Source organism: Erinaceus europaeus, chromosome 4, assembly GCF_950295315.1.
Source record: "Erinaceus europaeus chromosome 4, mEriEur2.1, whole genome shotgun sequence".
NCBI classification, from domain to species: Eukaryota; Metazoa; Chordata; class Mammalia; order Eulipotyphla; family Erinaceidae; genus Erinaceus; species Erinaceus europaeus.
Genome location: NC_080165.1, coordinates 97,633,109 through 97,653,756, shown reverse-complemented (window position 1 = coordinate 97,653,756; position 20,648 = coordinate 97,633,109). Strand labels below are relative to the sequence as shown.

At 42.4% G+C, this 20,648-nt stretch overlaps 1 protein-coding gene across 5 annotated transcripts in view; it reads right to left on the bottom strand.

Moving 5' to 3' along the window:
- The window catches only part of LARGE1 (LARGE xylosyl- and glucuronyltransferase 1), a 705,604-nt gene that overhangs the window by 401,782 nt on the left and 283,174 nt on the right, over positions 1-20,648 (bottom strand). For all 5 annotated transcript variants that reach the window (XM_060190108.1, XM_060190109.1, XM_060190106.1 and 2 more), the window contains one exon: positions 8,537-8,838. In XM_060190108.1, coding sequence (XP_060046091.1) covers positions 8,537-8,838 — 302 coding nt within the window. The remainder of the gene's footprint in view (positions 1-8,536; positions 8,839-20,648) is intronic.

Sequence of the window (20,648 nt, the reverse complement as noted above, 5' to 3'; positions counted from 1 at the left end):
ATAGCAACATGGTCTATTGGAAAATTCCTGCAAAGTGTCTGAGATGAAGACAAACCAAGGAAATACAGTAAAGGATACATATGGGATTATCCATGCAAGCAGGATTCTCACATATTTGCAATTTCATTGCTCCAAGGCCACATTACAGCCAAAAGACAGGAGTAGGAGACGCACATGATAGCACTCCTGTATGGTTCTAGCAATCAAATCTGGATGGTATGAATAACCAGGCATGTGCTCTACCAGGCCTGGTGTTCAAGTTTTTTTGTTGTTGTTGGTTTGTTTGCTTTTAATTTTTTATTAGTGATTTAATAATGATCAACAAGATTGTAAAATAACAGGGGGGGAGGTACAATCCACACAATTCCCATTGCCAGAGTTCTGTGTCCCATCCCCTCAATTAGAAGTTCCCCAATTCTTTATCCCTCTGGGAGTATGGACCAAAATTCTTTATGGGATGCAGAAGGTGGGTGCAGAGGTCTGACTTCTGTGATTGATTCTCCACTGGACATGACATGATCCATACCCGTAGCCTGTTTTTGTCTTTCCCTAGTCAGATAGGGCTCTGGAGAGGTGAGATTTCAGGACACATCGGTGACGTTGTCTACCCAAAGAAATCAAGATGGCTGCTGTTCAAATTGTATAAGCAGAATGTCTAAAATGAATAACAAAAGCCCCACTCAGCTATAAAATGGAGCTTCAATGTGGAAGGCAACTGAGCTTCTTTACAAAAAACAGAGAGGTCCTTGCTTAGACTTATTGAGAAATGAGATACTTATGGGGCTGCTGTAATCTGTAAGATGAAATAACATCTCTACCCCACCTCCACACACACCATAACTGGTAATACTAAAGTCTTCTGAGATAAGGGACCTTTCAGACACAGAAAAAGAATGGGCAGCTGACAGGAGTGGATAGTTCTGGTTCAGAGCACAGGTTTTAGTAGTAAACTGCTTCCAGGTTTAAATGTGAGCTCTATTTCTTTTTGGCAGTGTGAGTCTGAAATAATTATGTAATTTTTCTTAGTAGTTCTTTTCTAATCTGCAAAAAGAAGAAAATATGTGGTCTGTACTGGATTAGATAAGGTATTTTAAGTTAGATTTAACATGATGTCTGATACACCTTAAGGGCTAAATAAATGTTAACTTTTATTGCTATTATATTACTACTGAGAAATGCATTTGAACATGGAATAGAAGAGAGACACTTCCCTGAGGGGTGCTCTGACACCAGAGAGTATCATTCCCCTGACTTTACACAATAAAAATAACAATTATTGCCATTTTAATTCTTTGACATGCTTCCCCTTTTGTGACAGTTTGAAATAACTGACTACACTATCAGCTGAAGTGACACACTGACTTTTGAAGGCTGGTCATAAATGTGCTTCCATTTAGCAAGGCTCTCTGGAATATATAAGCCTGCAGTTGCCACTTGAGCAGCTGACTAACCTGGGGCAGCCATATTGTGGGGAAGCCCAAAGTAGCCACAGAGAGAAACCGGATAGGAAGGCTCTGGGTCTATAAGAGAAATATAGGCCTAGTGCTCACTGCTCCAGTCCTGCACTACTCTAGTTCCACACACAAACTAACTGACCACAACTGGAAGAGGGCCACCAAACCAGAACTGTTCAGCTAAACCTTTCCCACAGAAATCACAAGAAGTGATAAAATGATCTGTGCTGTTTTAAGACATCACATTTTAGGTGATTTGTCAGGCAACAACTTAGAACTAGAATATTCATTTTTATTTTTTTTTTATTTTTATTTATTGGATAGAAACAGCCAGAAATTGAGAGGGAAGGGGGTGATAGAGAGGGAAAGAGAAGGACACCTGCAGCCCTGCCTCACCACTTGTGAAGCTTTCCCCCTGCAGATGGGGACTGGGGGCTCAAACCTGGGTCCTTGTGCACTGTGAAATGTGCACTCAATCAGGTGCGTCCCAGCAGGCCCTCAGAACTAGAATATTCATAATGACACTCACACAGTTAGTTTCCCACTCACTGTCTCATGTCATCTTCAGAACTGCACTAGGAAGAACATGTTATAGTTTTCACTTTATGGTAATGAAACAGAACACAAGAAGGAAAGCTAGTCCACCAATGTCATGTATATGACTAGTGAGTGGCTCAGCAAAGATTCTTTTTTTTTAAATATTTATTTATTTATTTTCCCTTTTGTTGCCCTTGTTGCTTTGTTGTTGTTGTTACTTATGTCGTCGTCGTTGGATAGGACAGAGAGAAATGGAGAGAGGAGGGGAAGACAGAGAGGAGGAGAGAAAGATAGACACCTGCAGACCTGCTTCACTGCCTGTGAAGCAATGCCCCTGCAGGTTGGGAGCCGGGGCTCAAACCAGGATCCTTACACCAGTCCTAGCGCTTTGTGCCACGTGCACTTAACCCGCTGCGCTACAGCCCGACTCCCAGCAAAGATTCTTGATTAAGAATTCTGACTCCATTTCTGTGATTTTTCTGCTGTGCCACAGACAACTTCCAGACTAGTCGAGGCTTTTAGAAGATGCATATACAAGTAGCCACAAGTGGAGATAAAAGGGACTCATTCTGCTCCCAACCTCTGAGCCACAAAAACACCAGTTGCTTTCTGAAGCAGCACTGCCCTGACAACAGAAATATGTAAAACTAAAAAGGACAACTACTGGAAGATCACATAATTAGGAGAAGATAAGATAAGAGGCCACATGGACTGGGGAAGCCCAAAAGGACAACTACTGGAAGATCACATAATTAGGAGAAGATAAGAGGGCACACGGACTGGTGAAGCACTCACTGTTTCTATCACCAGCCATCCCAGCTGACAGCCTGAGCATCCTTACAGAAGAATTTTCAGAACTACTTGTCATACTGCACAAAAGTTTCAGCACAAAAGGAGATAATGGCAGCATCCTCAGTTCTGAGGTCTGCACTCTGACAGGGTGTCAACACGAACTTCAACACTTGTAAGCGCAAAGTGTCTCCATGAAGGGAGGCTTCTATTTTGACTCCACTGACTGACATTTCATGTTTGCCTCTATGACTCCCCTCCCCCCCCCTCACTAACATCCCAAAAGACAGAAGTAATGGAGACAGAGAAAGTATAAGGCTCATGGGAATGAAGCCAGCATCTCAAGGTCAATGAGGACCCAGAGTCAACCACAGTGAAATAAGATACTGACAACTCACACTTACTAATTCATTTCTGGAAGGTTCCAACAGAACATGAAGCCATCACAGATGAATTTAACAACAACAGTAATAAATTTTGGGGTCTACAAAAGAATCTGATAAAGATACAGAGACCAAGGGAAGACAAATGAATAAATATAGTTCTCAGGTACAAGTCAAGTCTAAAATAATAAGACACAGCAAGCTCAAGGTCTGAGGTCTTATACTGTTACTTTATCTTTTTTTTTAAAAAAATTATTCAATTATCTTTATTTATTGGGTAGAGACAGCCAGAAATTGAGAGGGTAGGGAAGACAGAGAGGGAGAGAGAAAGAGAGACACCTGCAACCCTGCTTCACCACTTGCAAAGCTTTCCCTCTGCAGGTGGGGACTGGGGGCTCGAACCTGGGTCCTTGAGCACTGTAACATGTGCACTTAACCAGGTGTGCCACCACCCGGTCCTAATGTTACTTTATCTTTCAAAGAACAGGAGAGAAAGGAAATCCCCATTATTTATTCATGGGGCGCTCTAAAGCAGTAGATTTGAAATAGCCCTCCTTATCTCTGATCTCTTGGATTAATAGCTCTTAACACCCAGATTCTTTTTTTTAATAGTAAATTATAAGTTTATTTTGTGATAAAACATATTATCTGTTAATAAAATACTCTGTCTCCTGTAAACTATCAGAAAATATTTAGTTAATGCATACAATTTATTTTTTCAAAAATTTCAATTACCTATTACTATTATTATTTTATTACCACTGGGATTATTGCTAGGGCTTGATGTCACCACTGTGAATCCATGACTCCTGGTGGCCGCTTCTCCCATTTTAAAAATATTTTAGTTTTATTTGATAGGATGGGGAGAAACTGAGAAGGAAAGCAAGAAAGATAGACACCTATAGGCATGCTCCGATACTCAGGAAGCATCCTCTCTACAGGTGGGGAGTCGGGGGCTGAACTCAGATCCCTGCACATGGTGCTATGTACACGTAACTGAGTGCACCACCACTAGGATCCTCAATTACTTATTAATGAAAGAATGAGAGGGAGAGAACCAGAACCTCATTTTGGCAGATGAGATGTCAGAGATTGAAATTCAGACCTCACACTGGAGAGTCTAATGTTTCATCCATTGCACAACCTCCCAGGCCATACTGCATATGATTTCTATAAAAAGATGTCCATGGAACTAGGAGACAGTTCACCTAGGACAGCATGCATCTTATGTTACACAAGTCCCTGCACTATATGGAAACATCATGGTCCCAGGAGAAGCTCCATAGATGGTGGAGTGGTACTATAGTCAGCCTCTATCATCTATCTCTCTATCTTCCTATTATCTATTAATCTATTTATCTACCTATCTATTTATCTATCATCTATTTCCAAAATAAAGTTAATGAAAAAAAACTGGCCTGAGAGTGGTGGATAACACTCAGATTCTTAGGACTCTTCCCAGAGGCTCTCAGTCAGTAGATCTGGAGTACAGGATTAATATGAAAGGTAGACATTTAATTCTGATGGAAACCTAGGTTGAAAGCCACTCAGGCAATAATACTCACAGCACTGCTTTCTCTAGTAGCAGAGAACATGGATTCCTTGAATAAAATAATGTTAGCCCAACTATGTCACTGTGCCAATGGGATCTGAAAAAAACTAATGTGTAGGATTTCTTAGATATGTTCCTAAAAGAAGGTGATAAGCTGCATGTTAACACATCTTCTTTCCCAACTTCAGGAATGTAGACATTATGGGTAAAATCCTGACAGTCATCATGGCAATGCCAACCCAGTAGGCTGGGGAAAAACAAAAAGGAAGCCTCAATTTCCATCACTATTCTAATACCTATAGCAAAGGCCTTAGACATTTTAGATAGAAAGAGAAGTATGCTAGCCATCATTTGTGGGATGCTTTAATAATCCTTGGTGAAATCTATAGTTAAGGCAGAATCAAGATGGTGGCTTGGAAACAACACCTGATGTGAGCTCCAAAAGGAAACAGCTTTCAACCTGGAATTCTCGGAAGAGGCCACCAGGTTCCAGATGCTATATAATGATGCCAACCTGACTTCTCTGGGCAGACAACCCCACCAATGTGTCCTGGAGTCCCACTTCCCCAGAGTCTTCCCCTAAAAGAGAGAAACAGGCTGGGAGTATGGATAGACCTTCCAACAGCCATGTTCAGTGGGGAAGCAATTACAGAAGTCAGACCTTCCACCTTCTACACTCCATAATGAACCTGGGTCCATACTCCTAGAGGGGTAAAGAATAGGGAAGCTATCAAGGGAGGGGATGGGATACAGAGTTCTGATGGTGGGAACTGTGTGGAGTTGTACCCCTCTTATCCTATGGTTTTGTCAGTGTTTCCTTTTATTTATTTAAATTTTTCCCCTTTTGTTGCCCTTGTTGTTTATCACTGTTGTTGCTGTTATTATTGTTGTTGTCATTGCTGTCATTGTTGGATAAGACAGAGAGAAATTGAGGGATGAAGGGAAGACAGAGAGGGGAAGAGAAAGACAGACACCTGCAGACCTGCTTCACCACCTATGAAGTGAACCCCCTGCAGGTGGGGAGCCGGGGGCTTGAACTGGGATCCTGATGCCAGTCCTTGTTCTTCATGCCATACACGCTTAACCCGCTGTGCCACCACCAGGCTCCTGTCAGTGTTTCCTTTTTATAAGTAAAATTTTGTTAATAAAAGAAATCTATAGTTAATATAACTCTTATGGAGTCTGTCTTATGTTCTAGTCAACAACATGGACATACTAAGAGGCAGGAACTTGATTTTAGTTCATATTTTACAAACAAGGAGACACACACACAGCTGTCTCACTTTCTCATTGCCACATAGCTATTCAACTAAGACTGGGGCTAAGACCTGGACTCATTTCTTGCATCTTTGAAAACCAAGATCTTCAAGCTATACTAATTTTCAGGGTTCTGAGCGCAGAAGTTCACTTTGAAACGTGTTCTTCTGTAAACTGATCAGGGACAGAAAATCCAGTAGACAGACTTCAGCAGGAATAGAAATGCCCCATTTTCTCACTCAGTTATACCTGTCCCTCCTATAACCCACCACCCATGGCTATTTTGTTCCTTTCTATATTTTTTACCTTTTTGAGACTGAGCCAGTTCTTTAAGCAGAGCTGAGTCATAAATCATGTAATTATTCTTAATGAAAACCTTCCTTCCTCTGGACCATTCCATCTAGTTAACAGGATGCCCACCACCACCTACCCTGATGATGACTCCAAGACCATAAGCTGAAAGCTCAAAACATGCAAAAACTCAAACAAACCTCTTGCCAGAACAGAATAATCTAGACCAAGGGAATCAGGTAAGAATCCTGAGCCATTGTTGATACAGATATAAAAGAAATTCAATAGGATAGACTGCTGGCAATGGTATTGGATACCACTGGAGCAGACATGTAGAGCAAGACTGAATAAACGTGCAGCGTGCAACCTCCCCCCACACACGCATTTGAAATTTTATTTCAGCTTATCACCACTTCTTCCACTTGCCATCCCAGAATGTAAGATCCAGAAGGCAGGAAGTGTTGTCAGGGCTAGGAGATTGCCCAACTGGTAGAGCACACACATTGCCATCTGTGAGGAGACAAGGTAAAACCCCCCTGGCTACCACATGGAAGCACCATGCAAAGGGGAAGTGTCACAAGTGGTACACTGATGTTATGATGTTTGTCCATCTCTCTGTCTCTCTCTTTCTTGGGGTCTCTCCCCCTTTTCTAGGTGGGGGGAGGGGAAGTGAACAAAGCCTCAAAGAAGCCCTGGTTAAAAAACCAAGCAAACAGACAAGATTAGGCATGTTCAGGGTGGTACGGCCGTAGACAATCATGAGGTGCCATTTTACCCCTGTAAGTATTGTCATACATCAGAAACGATTAAAACAGCAAATGCTGGAGAGGTTGTAAGGACAAAGGCACCCTCCTGCACTGTGGGTGGGAATGTAAATTAGTCCATCCCCTGTGGAGAGCAGTCTGGTGAACTCTCAGAAGGCTAGAAGTGGACCTACCCTATGACCTTGCAATTCCTCTCCTGAGGATATATACTTAGGAGTCAAACATGCCCGTCCAGAAAGAACTGTGTATACCTATATTCATAGTGATACAATTTATAATAGCCAAAACCTAGAAGCAACCCAGCTATCCAACAACCAATGTGTGGAGGAAAATACTACTCAGCTATTAAAAAAAGGTGAATTTACCTTTTTCACCTCATCTTGGATGGAGCTTAAAGGAATCATGCTAAGTGAGATAAGCCAGAAAGAGAAGGGTGAATATAGGATAATCTCAGTCACAGACATAAGTGGAGAAATAAGAACAGAAGGGCAAACAAAAATCATAACTTGGACTGGTTTACTGTACTGCATCAAACTAATGGACTCTGGGGGCAGGGGGGATTTCAGCTCCTGGAGCACTATGATGGAGGAGTACCTAGGCTGAGTGTTTTGCAGAAAACAGAAATTTTACACATGTATCAACAACTGTATTTACTGCTGACTATAAACCATTAATCCCCCCAATAAAAACTAAATTAAAATTAAATTTAAAAAATCAAGCAAACAAAGGAGTTTTTGTCTCTTCATTCACTGTTACTTTCCAGTGCAGAGGACAGAGTTAGACACATACCACAGGATCAGTGAGTACTTGTTACAAGAATATGTGAATGATTCCAGCATGTCAGTTTCCTAGCCATGTTCTCTGGGCTAGTCTGACTGACCAGGCATTATATCCTGACTTCATTCCTGCTGTGGCAATGTCCTACTTGCATGACTATTCCTAGCTAGATGTCCTCCATCTGCCTTTCTCCACCTATCCACCAATCCCATACTTCAACCAGGCTTGAGAATCCATGGCACACCCTAAGGGTTCTCCCTGACTCCTTGTCTGTTTGCTCCTTACTGCTTGCTATTCTTCTTCCACAGAACTGTGTCTTTCCCTCAACGAATCTCATGCTTTTCTGTGGTAGAGCATCATCGGTACAGTCTACCAATTCTTTTCAGAGAGTCTGAAGCTTACCTTTCTGAGAAATATGGCTAGAAAATGGAACACAGATATGTCAGGACCTGGGTTCAAGCCCTTTGGCCCTACAATCTTGCAATCATTATTAAATCGCTAATTAAACAACAACAACAACAACAACAACAACAAACTATACTCCTAAAAAGGAGGTGAAGAAGAAAGAGGAGGAGATGATAATGATGGATAGCCTTTTCCAGGTAGTTTTTTTTTTTTTAGGGGGGGGAGTTGGCAGGGTGGTGAGCATCTTTGCAAAGGGTGGGGGCATCCGCAAGGCTCCAGGGGACCCATGAGGCCTTGAGGCCTTTGCATGTCGCGAGTGCTCCTTACCTCACATTTTTCCACCACGGGCTGCTGCCCACACTCGGAGCTGTTGCCTGCCACAATGCCTGCGCGCAGGTTCTCGCTGTCTCCGGTGCCCTCCTCCATGGAGTAGGTCCGGGAGTGGTTGCTGCGGTGGTGGCTGGGGCCTCGAGCCTGGGCCAGGCTGAGTTGCCTGCGCAGCGCGCGGTTCTCCTCTTCCACTTCGCGCACCCGCACCTCCAGGCTCTCCCGTTCGCGCTGGCTAGATGCAGTGTACCGGGGGCTGTGTGGCTGAGACTCCAGCGGAGACAGGGACACGGGCTTTCCATCTTGGGGAGGGGGAGGTGGAAGAAAAAGCAGTGCAGCGTTAACAGCAAGGAGAAACACACTTCACTACCCTGACAACCACATGCATAACAGAAAACAAATGCAAAGTGAGTAACAAATAAATACTTTCATAGTGAACTCAGAACAGAGCGAAAAATGGAATGGCTTACCCTGGTGATAAAAACCGAATATGTTATTTATTTATTTTTACCAGAGCACTGCTTAGCTCTGGCTGCTGGTAGTGCTGGGGATTGAATGTGGAATCTTAGATCCTCAGGCATGAAAGTTTTTTTGCAGAACCATGATGCTGTCTTCGCAGGTCCCAAATATGCTCTTTAGAGAAGATGATCACAGTTTCATTTTCCTTTCCCTTTTTTTCAAATTTTTTTCATGATCTTATTTATTTATTGGATAGAGACAGCCAGAAATCAAGGAAGAAGGGGTGATAGACAGGGAGACACCTGCAACACTACTTTGCCACTTCACCACTCATAAAGCTTTTCCTCTGCAGGTGGGGACCAGAGGCTCAAACCAGGGTCCTTGCACATTATAATATATGCATTCAACCAGGTGTGCCAACACCTGGTCCCACTTTTTTTTCCTTTTACTAGAGCATTGCTCAGCTTTGGCTGATGGTGGTGCGGCAAATTGAACCCAGGACTTCAAAACCTCAGGCGCGAGTCTTTTTGCATAACCATTATGCTATCTACCCACCACCAGTGTCTTTTTCCTAATAGAATGCATCACTTTCTTTTCCCTGCTTGGCATGACTCTAGCTAGGTAGCCCTCTTATTAGTAAAGCTTTATGTCATGAAGATATAAGAGGGAGAATGAGAAGAAACGAGATCAGTGAGGAAGAGTAGAAGGAAGAGAAGAGGGAAAAAACTGAAGTGTTAATGATTACATTTATTAAGTACCTCCCAGATGAACTCATATTCATCCTTCAACACTCAGTTTCAGAGGCATCACTTTCCAAGGAAAGTCTTCTTCAATTTGCAGATCATAGATGTTTGGGGGAATTCCAACAGCGCTTTGAAAAAATAATAAGAAAGAAAAAAACTAAAATAAAATATGCCATAAGATAACATCCTGGCATATTTTATTTTAGTTTTTTTCTTTCTTATTGTTTTTTCCAGTATCTCTTTATTGGTTTACAAGATTGCTGTCACAAGGATACGTTTCCACATTTATGTGTGGGTAACTTTTATAAAACATTAATCCTAGTAATGAGATATCTGGTTTTAGGATTGACCTTTGGGGTTAGAATTAAGCATTTGGATCTTGGGGTAAGAGACACAAACATTAAAATTGTGTCAGTTATGAACTGTCAAACAGAATTCACTGTTTGGTTGGTCCTTTCTCCATCTCATTTTTTTTTTAATTTATTTTCTTAGTGATTCAATATTGATTAATAAAATTACATCTCAACAGGGGTATAATTCCACAGTCATGGTATATTGTATAAGTTTTTTTTTTCATGTTTCCTATGAAGATTGATGTTCAATAAGGACAAAGATACAGTAATGCTCAACTGTGTAGTAAGATAACTGATAAATGTTGGCAGGGTGGATGCTTGTGGCCATGTAGCGAAACAGTTAAGGGCAACAAGGAAAAAGTGTGTGTGTGTGTGTGTGTGTGTGTGTCCAATCTCAAAGTTATCTCAGAAGAAAACATTCCCTTGGAATTGATACACTCTGTTTCAGAAACTTCCACAATCAAAAAGCAGGCATCACAATTTGCACTGAAGACTCTGATATTGGGGTCTGTTTGCTCTTTACTTAAATGCAACTTCATAAATATGGATCCCCCTGCCCACCTTATCCACGAGGGATCTATCCCCAAGACCTCCTTTCCTTAAATGGATGCCTGAAATCATGGGCAGAAATGAAGACTATATGTATTGTACATTTTCCTTTACATACATGAAAGGTGAGCAACAATGATAAAGTAGAACAGGAGGCCAGGGAGACAGCATAGAGGTTTCACCAGACTTTTATGCCTGAGGCTCCAAAGTCCCAGGTTCAATCCCCAGAGCTAAGCAGTGCTCTGTTAAAAAAGGAAAATAAAATGATGACAACAATAAAATAAAACCAAACATTTATAATAACACACTTTGATGACATAATAACATAACAGTGTGTGGATGTGCTCTCTCAAGATTGGTTTCTGAATACAGTATTCTCCGAATGCATGTGGCTGCCCACTAGTAGCTGAAGTCTTAGAAAGGAGAATTACTGTAAGCTATAAAGAGAACCACACATTTTATTACTTTCATTTATTTTTTTATTTTTGCCACTGGGGCTATTGCTAGGTCTCTATGCCTGCATAATTTCACCATTCCTGGTGTCCCCCTCCCCCTTTACACAGAGGGTGAGAGCAGAGAGAGATAGAGAGGAGAGGCAGAAGATACCAGCCCCCCACAGCTAGTGAAATTTCCCTTCTACTTCCCCCAGCTGTATATTGTGATGACTTTTCTAATAATACCCACCCATTTCTCTCACAGATACTTAGAGCATGGCTGACCCTGTGCCCTGCTGATGCCTGATGAGCTTAATATACCAGAGCCCCACTGACAGAGAGCATGCCAAGGCCAGCACCCCACTCTGCTTCCAGGCTACACAAACCCCAGGATGCAGCAACCCTGATGGTGCCTCAAGGGGATCAAGTAAAAGCACATTCCTGGAAAATGACCCTTAGCTGCCTGTCAAAATACCACCCCCAGCGGCTTAGTAGTGGCGCATCTGATTGACTACACACAATTCCTTGAGGAAGGACCCTAGTTCAAGGCTCCTCAGCCAGCAGGGGTAGGTGGGTGGGGGTGTTCTTCGCAAGCAGTGTAGCAGGTTTGCATTGCAGGTGTCTCTCTCTCTCTCTCTCTCTCTCTCTCTCTCTCTCTCTCTCCCTCTGTAACTCCTCCCATCTCTGTTTCTCTCTGTCCTATCAAATAAAACAGAAAGAAAAAAAGGGAGGGGAATCGTCACCAGGAACAGTGGATTCATCATACAGACACTGAGCCCCAGAGATAATACTGATGGTAATTAAAACAAACAAACAAACAAACAAACAAACCCTTCTCCTTACACTTCTAAGTTTTTCAGTTTCTTGCCCAGACCCCACTGAGCTTTCAAACTGTCCCAGAGAATGTTTGTGACTCTGGAAACTTGAGCATCAAAGAGTCATGAATGACCCCCTGCAGGTGTCTCTGTGCCACCTCTGCCCAGTGCTTTTTGATGTGTCTCTGTACTTATACAAACACCTTCCTCCCCCTTAAATCATGTTGGGTCCTGCCTCAATACCACTGTCCAGGACCTGGTCAGAAGACCAGGTAGCTGGGGGTGTAGGGACAGTGGGGTCCCAGGTTGATTATGAACTGTATTATCACCAAGCTGCCTAACTGCAAAGTCCAACCTGGAATTTTGGAATCTGTCTTCCTGTTTGGTAAAAGCACATGAGTTCCAGAAAGAACAAGGAAGGGTAGGCAGCTAATAGACAACTGTGTTTTCTCCATAGACACATACCCTCCCAGCAGGGGAGGGGAAGAGGTGAGTTCAGGGATTCAGGCAGCAGGCAGAGTCCTGCTTTGTCTGTTGTGCCTGGGCCTTATTGGGGGATTCATGTGGACAATACCTCAGGCTTTCACAGGACAAGCAGATGGCAACTGGTGTTCCCATTTCAGGTGAAGAAACAGCTTCTTGGAGCTGAAGCTATGCTCTCACTGTGGTGCAGTATGATCAGAACAAGCCCACTAGGCATCTAAAGCTTTGGACACTTTACAACAAATGAGAACTGAAGGTGTGTTCATTTGAGGGCCTTGAGACTCACTGTTCCCTTCTCAGCAATGGAAGCAGAAATGCTGAGTCGCTGAGTCTGGTGTGGGAGACTTAGTGAGATAACTATGCACAAAGAACCGAACACTGTGACTCTCAGAAGAAGATATGCAGTATGAATTAATTCCTTCAGGTACTCCCCAATATCAAGCAGTGATATAAGGAAGATAAGCTGACAAGGCTGAGGAGAGAGCATAATGGTTCTGCAAAAGACTCTCATGCCTGAGGTTCTGAGATCCCAGGTTCAGTCCCCAGCAACATCATCGGCTAGAGCTGAGCAAGACACTGGCCTTTCTCCCTGTGTCCTCTATGAATCAATCTCTCTCTCTCTCTAATTAAAAAATTAAAAAAGAAGATGAGTTGATGATGTCAATTAGAGTGATAAAGGTTACAAGCTTCTGAACACAGAGCTGTTGTCTGAACAGCATGTGAGAGCAAGGGACCATCACATCTAGTATTACGCTGACAAGTGGCATCTCTGAACATTCTTGTCTGTAGCCTCAGCCACATCAAAGTTACTCCACAAGACAAACAAGCAGGCAGGCTTCTCCAAGGTCTGACCCCTTCCTCTAGCTCCTTTCTTCAAATCCTCACAACCTGTATGTCCATAGCTCTTAGAACCTATGCTTATAAAAGCATAACAAAGAGACTCCTAAATAATTAATCCTAGGAGTGTGGGGAGGCAGTTACTGCCAACATTCTGTGTCCATTTCTACCCTGTGTTAGACCCCAAATAGTTGGAACCAAACTTGTTCTTCAAGACTTGCAGGTGCTTTCTCCATTTTTAAATATTTATTCATTTATTTATTTTTAAATCTTTATTTACTGGATAGAGACAGCCAGAAATCGAGAGGGAAGAAGAAGATAGAGAGGGAGAGAAACAGAGAGACACCTGCAACACTGCTTCATCACTTGTGGAGCTTCTGCCCTGTAGGCGGGGAGTAGGAATAGGGCCTTGAACCCCAGGTCCTTGCACATTGTAATATGTGCGCTCAACCAGGAGTGCCACCACCCGGCCCCTCCATTTTTAAGTTTTATACTTAAAATGTACCTATTGTTTCTTTTTTGTAAGCATCGGAGATAGAAAGGGAGCAACCAGAGTATTTGGGATGAGACTGACATTTGAATGAGTGGATAGAGTAGAGCAGATTGCCCTACCTAATGTGGTTGGGCTTTATCCCATCGGTCTGATGAAAAGAACAAAAGCCTGACTCGAATAAAAGAGAATTTCTCCTGTTTGTTTGCTTTTGAAGCTGGACATTGATTCCTCCCCGTTCCTCACTTTGAACTTGGTGTTTAACTTGTACTCTTCCTAGATCTCAAGCCTATTATTTACCATCATTTCCCAGGTATCTCTCTTTCATACACGCACACACACACACACCCTACTGATTTATGCCTCAGTAGATCTCTAATACACAGCCAAAAACACTTTGTAGACCACACTTTGAGTGGCACTGCCCAATACCCTATTTCTTTATCTCCGCGTCCTGACATGCTGTATACTTAACAGGCATTTGAAGAAGACTCATCTTCTAGCACACAGTATGTAAACTATAAACTAGCAAATTTCAAACTATCAGTTCTTAAAAAAAAAGAGTCCTCTTTATAAGATCAAATACTGGAGAAAAAGGAAAAGCTATGCAGAAAAGCAATCAAATCAAATGGAGCCAGAAATCATGAACTGAGAAAAAGATAGTGGTAAACTTGAGTTATGCCCCCTCCTCCATTAATAAGTAGCCTTGAGGATAAAGATATCGCTTCTCTGGGACTCAGTGAAATGGGGCTGTGTGTGTCAGGCTCTCCCAGCAACCCCCCCCCACCACATGCCCATTCTGCCCCCACTAGCCCCAGAAGCAGGACACATAAAGGCAGTAACAGATAGGATTCCTTGCTTTAGAGCCCCTTTACCCGGTTTCCTTCCAGGTTTCCCCTTTTCTCAGGCACACACTGCCTAGTTGTGCACACAGTACATCTTTTTTGTCTCACAAAACCTCCATGTGTTGATTTGCGGCTCAGCCCACTTTGAGTTTCAAATGTCAAACATGACATTATTCAAACACTTAGTTGACAACATCTTCTTCCTCTCTCCAGAATTTCCCAACAAACACGAATTCGTCATTAGATTTGAATCTCTGCGGCCCATTTGAGATGAATACTCAGAATTAGAAATCCAAACATCTGAGAGGCAGAACAAAAAAGGTAAATTGAAAATCAACCTCCATGCAGAGCAGCGACAGACTCTGGGGCTTTGTCACCCAGGACTGCCCAAGTGATGACAGGAATCCATCTACATATGCTGAGTATCTCTGTGTTGCTCTGTGTGCTGGCGTTTGGAGCTCTGAGTGATACCCACCACTTGCAGAAAAAACAGACCTGAGAGGCTCATTCAGAAGCCAGGATGGGGGTGTGGGTACATCTACCAGCCTCCAGGCCTCCTTGGGATTTACACCAGGCTCTTTCCTTGGTGACAAACCCGTCTCCAAACAAGGACAACAGTTCTTTTTCAAATAGGACTATAGTCCTGCACTCCTGCCTGGATTCCAGAGGCTGGCCCCCTGAATCTTTCCACCCATGGGAAAACACATAGCATCCCTGATCTTTACATGGAAAATCCCATTTGGCCCCCATGTACAAGCTATCCCCAGGGCCTGCTGATGCTTCCTTCTAGGGGTTGAAGCACTGGTTTTTCTCCTATTTTGAACACAGCCTCCAAAGCCAGCCCTTATACTCTTATTTTAAAACAGGGACTGTCAAACTTTTTCTTTTTTCCTTTTCTTTCATTTGATAGGGTAGAGAGAAATTGAGAGAGGAGAGGGAGGTAGGGAGATAGACACAACTGCAGACCTGCTTCACCATTACAATCTTTTGGGAAACATATTTTTAAAAATCCATAGGCACAGGCTACCTCCCCAATTAGAGTAGATTTATCAGCATTTATTTGCTTTATTTCTACTTTTAAATTGAATAGGACAAAAAGAAACTGAAAAGGTTGGGGAAGATAGAGAGGAAGAAAGAAAGAGAGACACCTGCAGCACTGCTTCACATCTCCTGAATCCCCCGTTTTTTAGAAACAGTCACATTTATGGTACTTAGGTACTTTCCCCATGACTCCCTGGCAAAGGCATTAGAAACCTCACTGCAAGTTTCCCCCTTAAAGACCAAGAAGTGATTTGAAGGAACTGGCTGAAAGTGGGCTCAGCACTGTTACACTTGGTTCCAGCACTGCTCTGGTCCTGGACCCTGTCCAGGACCCTACTGCCTTCATTGCACAGCTCCTATCACAGGACCCAGGACTGCACTGGTTTCCTACAAGCCAGGGTGATTGGTATTCTGGTCCCTTCAAGGCTGATACAGTTTTTGTTTCTGCCAGCTCCCTTCCATGTAGGATGAAAGCTCTTCCTAAATCATGGGCCTGCTATTCTAACTGTCTGATTGTTTAGCTTTCCTGGCTCTAGGCATCCTCCTTAACCAGTAGATCACTTCATTCCAATGTCCCCTCAGGTTTCTTAAATCCCACAACAGACTGTCTTCATTAAGCAATATATTAAATGTATTATTTTCATTTTTAAACACAGTGCCTTCTTTTGAATTAACACATAAAAGAAAAACCCTCCTTCAATACATTAAAAAATGACTATTTGTTTATTACTTTTATGAAGTAAGAGATGAGAACATTGTTCTATCATTTTATGTGAAGCCCAGGATTGAATCCAAGGCCACACACTTGCAAGGTGTGTGCTCTCCTGGGGACTCAACTCTCTGTTCAACTCCAATTTATCTTGAAAATACAAAATAAATTATTGTAGTCAAAGAAATTTAATTTTCTATAGATGTATCTAGTTGATTAGAGAGAGGCAAGAGCACGGTTCCTGCACATTCAATGCCAGGGAATGAACTCAGGTCCTCATATTTCCAAGTCCTGAATTCAGGTCATTGAGTTACCTCCTTAATTACTACCACTTCAAAAAGTCATTTTAGAAAACTCTAGAAGATATACAATTCGATCTTTAAAAGTCTCATACTGAATTATTTTCTTTATTATTGTTATCAAGGAATCATTGTGGCTCAGTGCCTGCAATCCACTGTTACTGATGATCATTTTTCATTTTTTATTTTTATTTGACTGGACAGAAAGAAACAGAGTGGGAGGGTAGGACAGAGAGGGAGAAAAAGAGAGAGACACCTGCAGACCTGCTTCTCCACTGTGAAGCTTCCCTATTGCCGGTGGGTGGAAGGTGCTTGAACTTGAGAGCTTGCACATAGTAATGTGTGTGTTCACCGGGTGCACTACTATCTGGCCCCCTCGTATTTAATTTTTAATTTTTTAGATGATTGGATATTTAAGGGATAGCTGGAGGTTACTGACACATTACAAACTGATTTATCACTGACTCTAGGCAGTTGATAAGCCAGACACAGGACCAGTCTGAGCCATTCTCTTGAATTCTAGAACTGTGGGAAAAGATTTCTGTAGGAAGGAAAATGGCAGTGTGGTATGCAAAGGCTGTTCACTTGTTATGAGGAAAACAGGGACTATTTTACCCCAAAACTCCCAGTGGTGATTTTCTGGAAGTTCTCTTTGGCAAGCAAAGCAAACTAGAGTTCCAGTGAAGACCTTGGAGATCTTCTGGCAAATGACTGAACAACAGCAAGACAAGACTCCCCCACCAGCTTCTAAAAAGAAATGTATATCCAAGCCAGGGAAGGAAGCCTAGATTTATTTTTTATAATAGACTCAAAGAAATTTGACTTTTTTCCTTTCTGAAATTATCTTCCAGAACTTTGCCTTAAAGAACTTCATTTAGTCAAGGAAATGAAGACAGTTTTAGCACCAATTTGCTGTATCCATAACCAGGGTTTGCCTGGAAATGTTGAAAGTATATCCTAGTGAGCAATGGTGGCAGTGGCATGCCCCTTAAAACTTGAGGCTCCATGATTCCAAAGCTTCCTGTGGTTTTCCTGGCCAAATACCCTAAGTTCTGAAAGTTAGAAGCAATAGGATTGTGAACTGTTGGAGCCCGAGTCCACTTTGAAATTTCACCAAACTTGTTTCTCTTTGATGGATAAGGAGGGTAAGTCTGAGCAGAAGGACAAATTTTTCACCAACCAAGGAAAAGGGTAATGCAGTTAGTGTCTTAACCATATGTCTGTCTGTCTGTCTGTCTACACACTTACTTATGAATGACTTGACAGAAAAAACAAATTCTTCTCTTAGATTACCTGATCTTTTACATAAAGACCAGGAGAGTGATGATAGCCTATATTATAGACTTGAATGAATATTCACCCTGAATCTTGAGGGTGAATATTGAATGTTGAGGACGAACCAGTGTGCAAGGGCCTGATAAATGCACCTTCCAGGCATGTCAAGGTGATCATGCATTCCTAACCCAACCCTGCATTTCACTACATTTTCACACCATCAGGCATCTAACTTTACTGCTGACCTCTAGTGGTTGAGTTATTTCATAGACATAGAGCAGGTAGACACATCAGCCTGAAGACAAAATAATCACAACATTCTTTATTTATTGGCACCAAGGTTATCACTGGGCTTGACTCCACCATTGCCAGTGGCTAGCCAGCTCTCTCTCTCTCTCCCTCCTTCCCTCCCTCCCTCTTCCTCTTCTTTAGAGAAGAGAGGGAAGAAAAAGAGGAAAAGAGAAAGAGAGACACTTATAGCACCGCTCCATCACTCATGAAGCTTCCCTGTAGATAGGGATCAAGGGCTTAGACCTGGGTTCTTGTGGCTGGTACTGTGTATTCTACCAGATGTGCCACTACCTAGCCCTTGAAGAACAACACTATAAATCTTTTAAAGTATGAACCTGGCATCTTCACCTGAGTCATCAACATGACCTTTGGGCTTAGAACAAAACCCAGATATATTTCTTGCTGAATCTCTCTTTGGCAACACTCAAGATGAATGATTTCAGAAGCATTTTATTTCCACCGATCTAATTTTTTTAAGTCTTAGCAATAAATGTGTTATTTTATATGAAATATTCATAGCTCTTATAAAACACCACTAAAATGTTCCAAGAGTGGCAAATCATATGTGACAGTGAGAATCATATTTTATAGTGAAAACTTTTAATGAGTTTTTATTAGTAACTAAAATCATGTTTAAATAATAATAATAAAAAATCCATGTGAGACAATTCTTTAGCAAGGTTCACCAATTTTACTATAGAGGTATCACACTAAGAACCCTGAAAACTACCCTTTGATAGCAGTGTGAATCCACTCTTGCCATGACCTCAATGGTCATCCTTGGTGTTTTTATTCATCAACCAAAAAGGATTCTGCTAAAAAGAGAATGTTAACAATAATGTCTAGTAGAGATTATATCAGGAAGGAGTATTTCCATGGAAGGGAGCAGAGACACAGGTAAGTCAGGAAATCCAAGTGCCATCCATTCCTGTACCTTTCTCCTCTACTGCTGTATGCTTTACATTGGGTTGTTCTAGCTCTCCCCCTGCCAAGAAAATTGGATCAGTCCTGCTAGTTTCGTGGGCCCGCTTGGCCCCGCCCCAAGGAACCCTGAGAGGGTTCCAGAGTTCCAGAGTTCGAGAGTGCTTGGCGCCACCGCGAGGGAAAGAGGCAACAGAGTTCTGTTTGGTGATTAGCTTGTCTTAGTTTATGAATCATTGTTCCTGAATAAAGAAATACAGCTTCCCTGCCCAGCCGTATGTCTCTGGTCGCCTCTGTTACCCGCCCATGAAGCTAGCCCAGCCAGCTAGAGCATCCGAATTTTAACAACACTCTACAATGCTTCTAGATCATTTACTTTAGAGGTGGGATAGCAGAGTAGAAATCAGATCTATGGGAAGGGTTTGGGACTTAGCATTCGATTTGAACTATGGTGCTCTGTTCCTTAAGACAGTATTAGGGTACCCCACAGCACACCTTGACTTTGACACACTGCTGTGTTTGGAGGGCAGTCCTCTAACCAATGCCATGGGACTAAAAGAAGATTAATGTGTATACAACATGAATAAAAGTCAAGAATGTTCTTAATGCTTTTGGCCAGTGATCGTGGTCAGCTCCCTTCACGTTTTCTCTCCCTTCCCCTTTCTTTTTTCTTCTTTTCCTTTCTTTCTTCTTTTCTTCCTTCCTCTGTCTCAGTCTCTCTCTTTCCTACCAGGGTTTGCTAGTATACTTAGCACCACATGACTACTCTAACATTCCCAAAGGCCATTTTCTCCTTTGCCTTCCTTCTTTTATTTTAGAATTTATTTATTTATTTTTCATTACCACTAGGATTATTGGTAGGGCTCGACGCCAGCAACATAAATCTACTGCTCCCAGCAGGCATGTCCCCCTTTCTATTTTACTGGATAGGATTGAGAGGGGGAGGGGGAGAGGGAAGTAGGGAGGAAGAGTTAAAGATAGACATCTGTAGACCTGCTTCACTGCGTAGGAAGCGTCCCCCCTTTGGCAGGGAATGGGGGCTTAAATTCAGGTTCCTGTACATGTACGTGCTCACTTAACCAGATTTGCTATCGCCCAGGCCCCTGTCTTTCTCCCTCCCTCACTTTCTCTCTATCTCTCATTCTTTCTTTCTTTCATTCTTTCTTCCTGATACAGAGAGATATAGAGAGACAATTTTACTAGGTGAAACTCTCTCCTGTCAGCAGGGACTGGGAACTTGAACCTGGCTTCTCATGCATGGTAACATGTGTATTCTGCTGGGCATGCCATCATCACCCAGCTCCAGGTGGTAATTTTCCTGTATGAACTTAGACATATGCCACTCCTAGAGTCTCTCCTTCTGTGTTACACATATGTGAGTTTTCGAATCTAGCGTCCATGAAGTTGAACTTGGTTTGCAACACATTTTCTGGACCCTCTGACACACTTCCTCTCCTCTTTGCTATAGGCAATTGTCTTTTTGACAAAATCCCAACATTCTCATTACTATGTTGGATGCAGGGGACACCTGACCATGGCAACCTCAAATCTGATCTGCAGTGTCCATG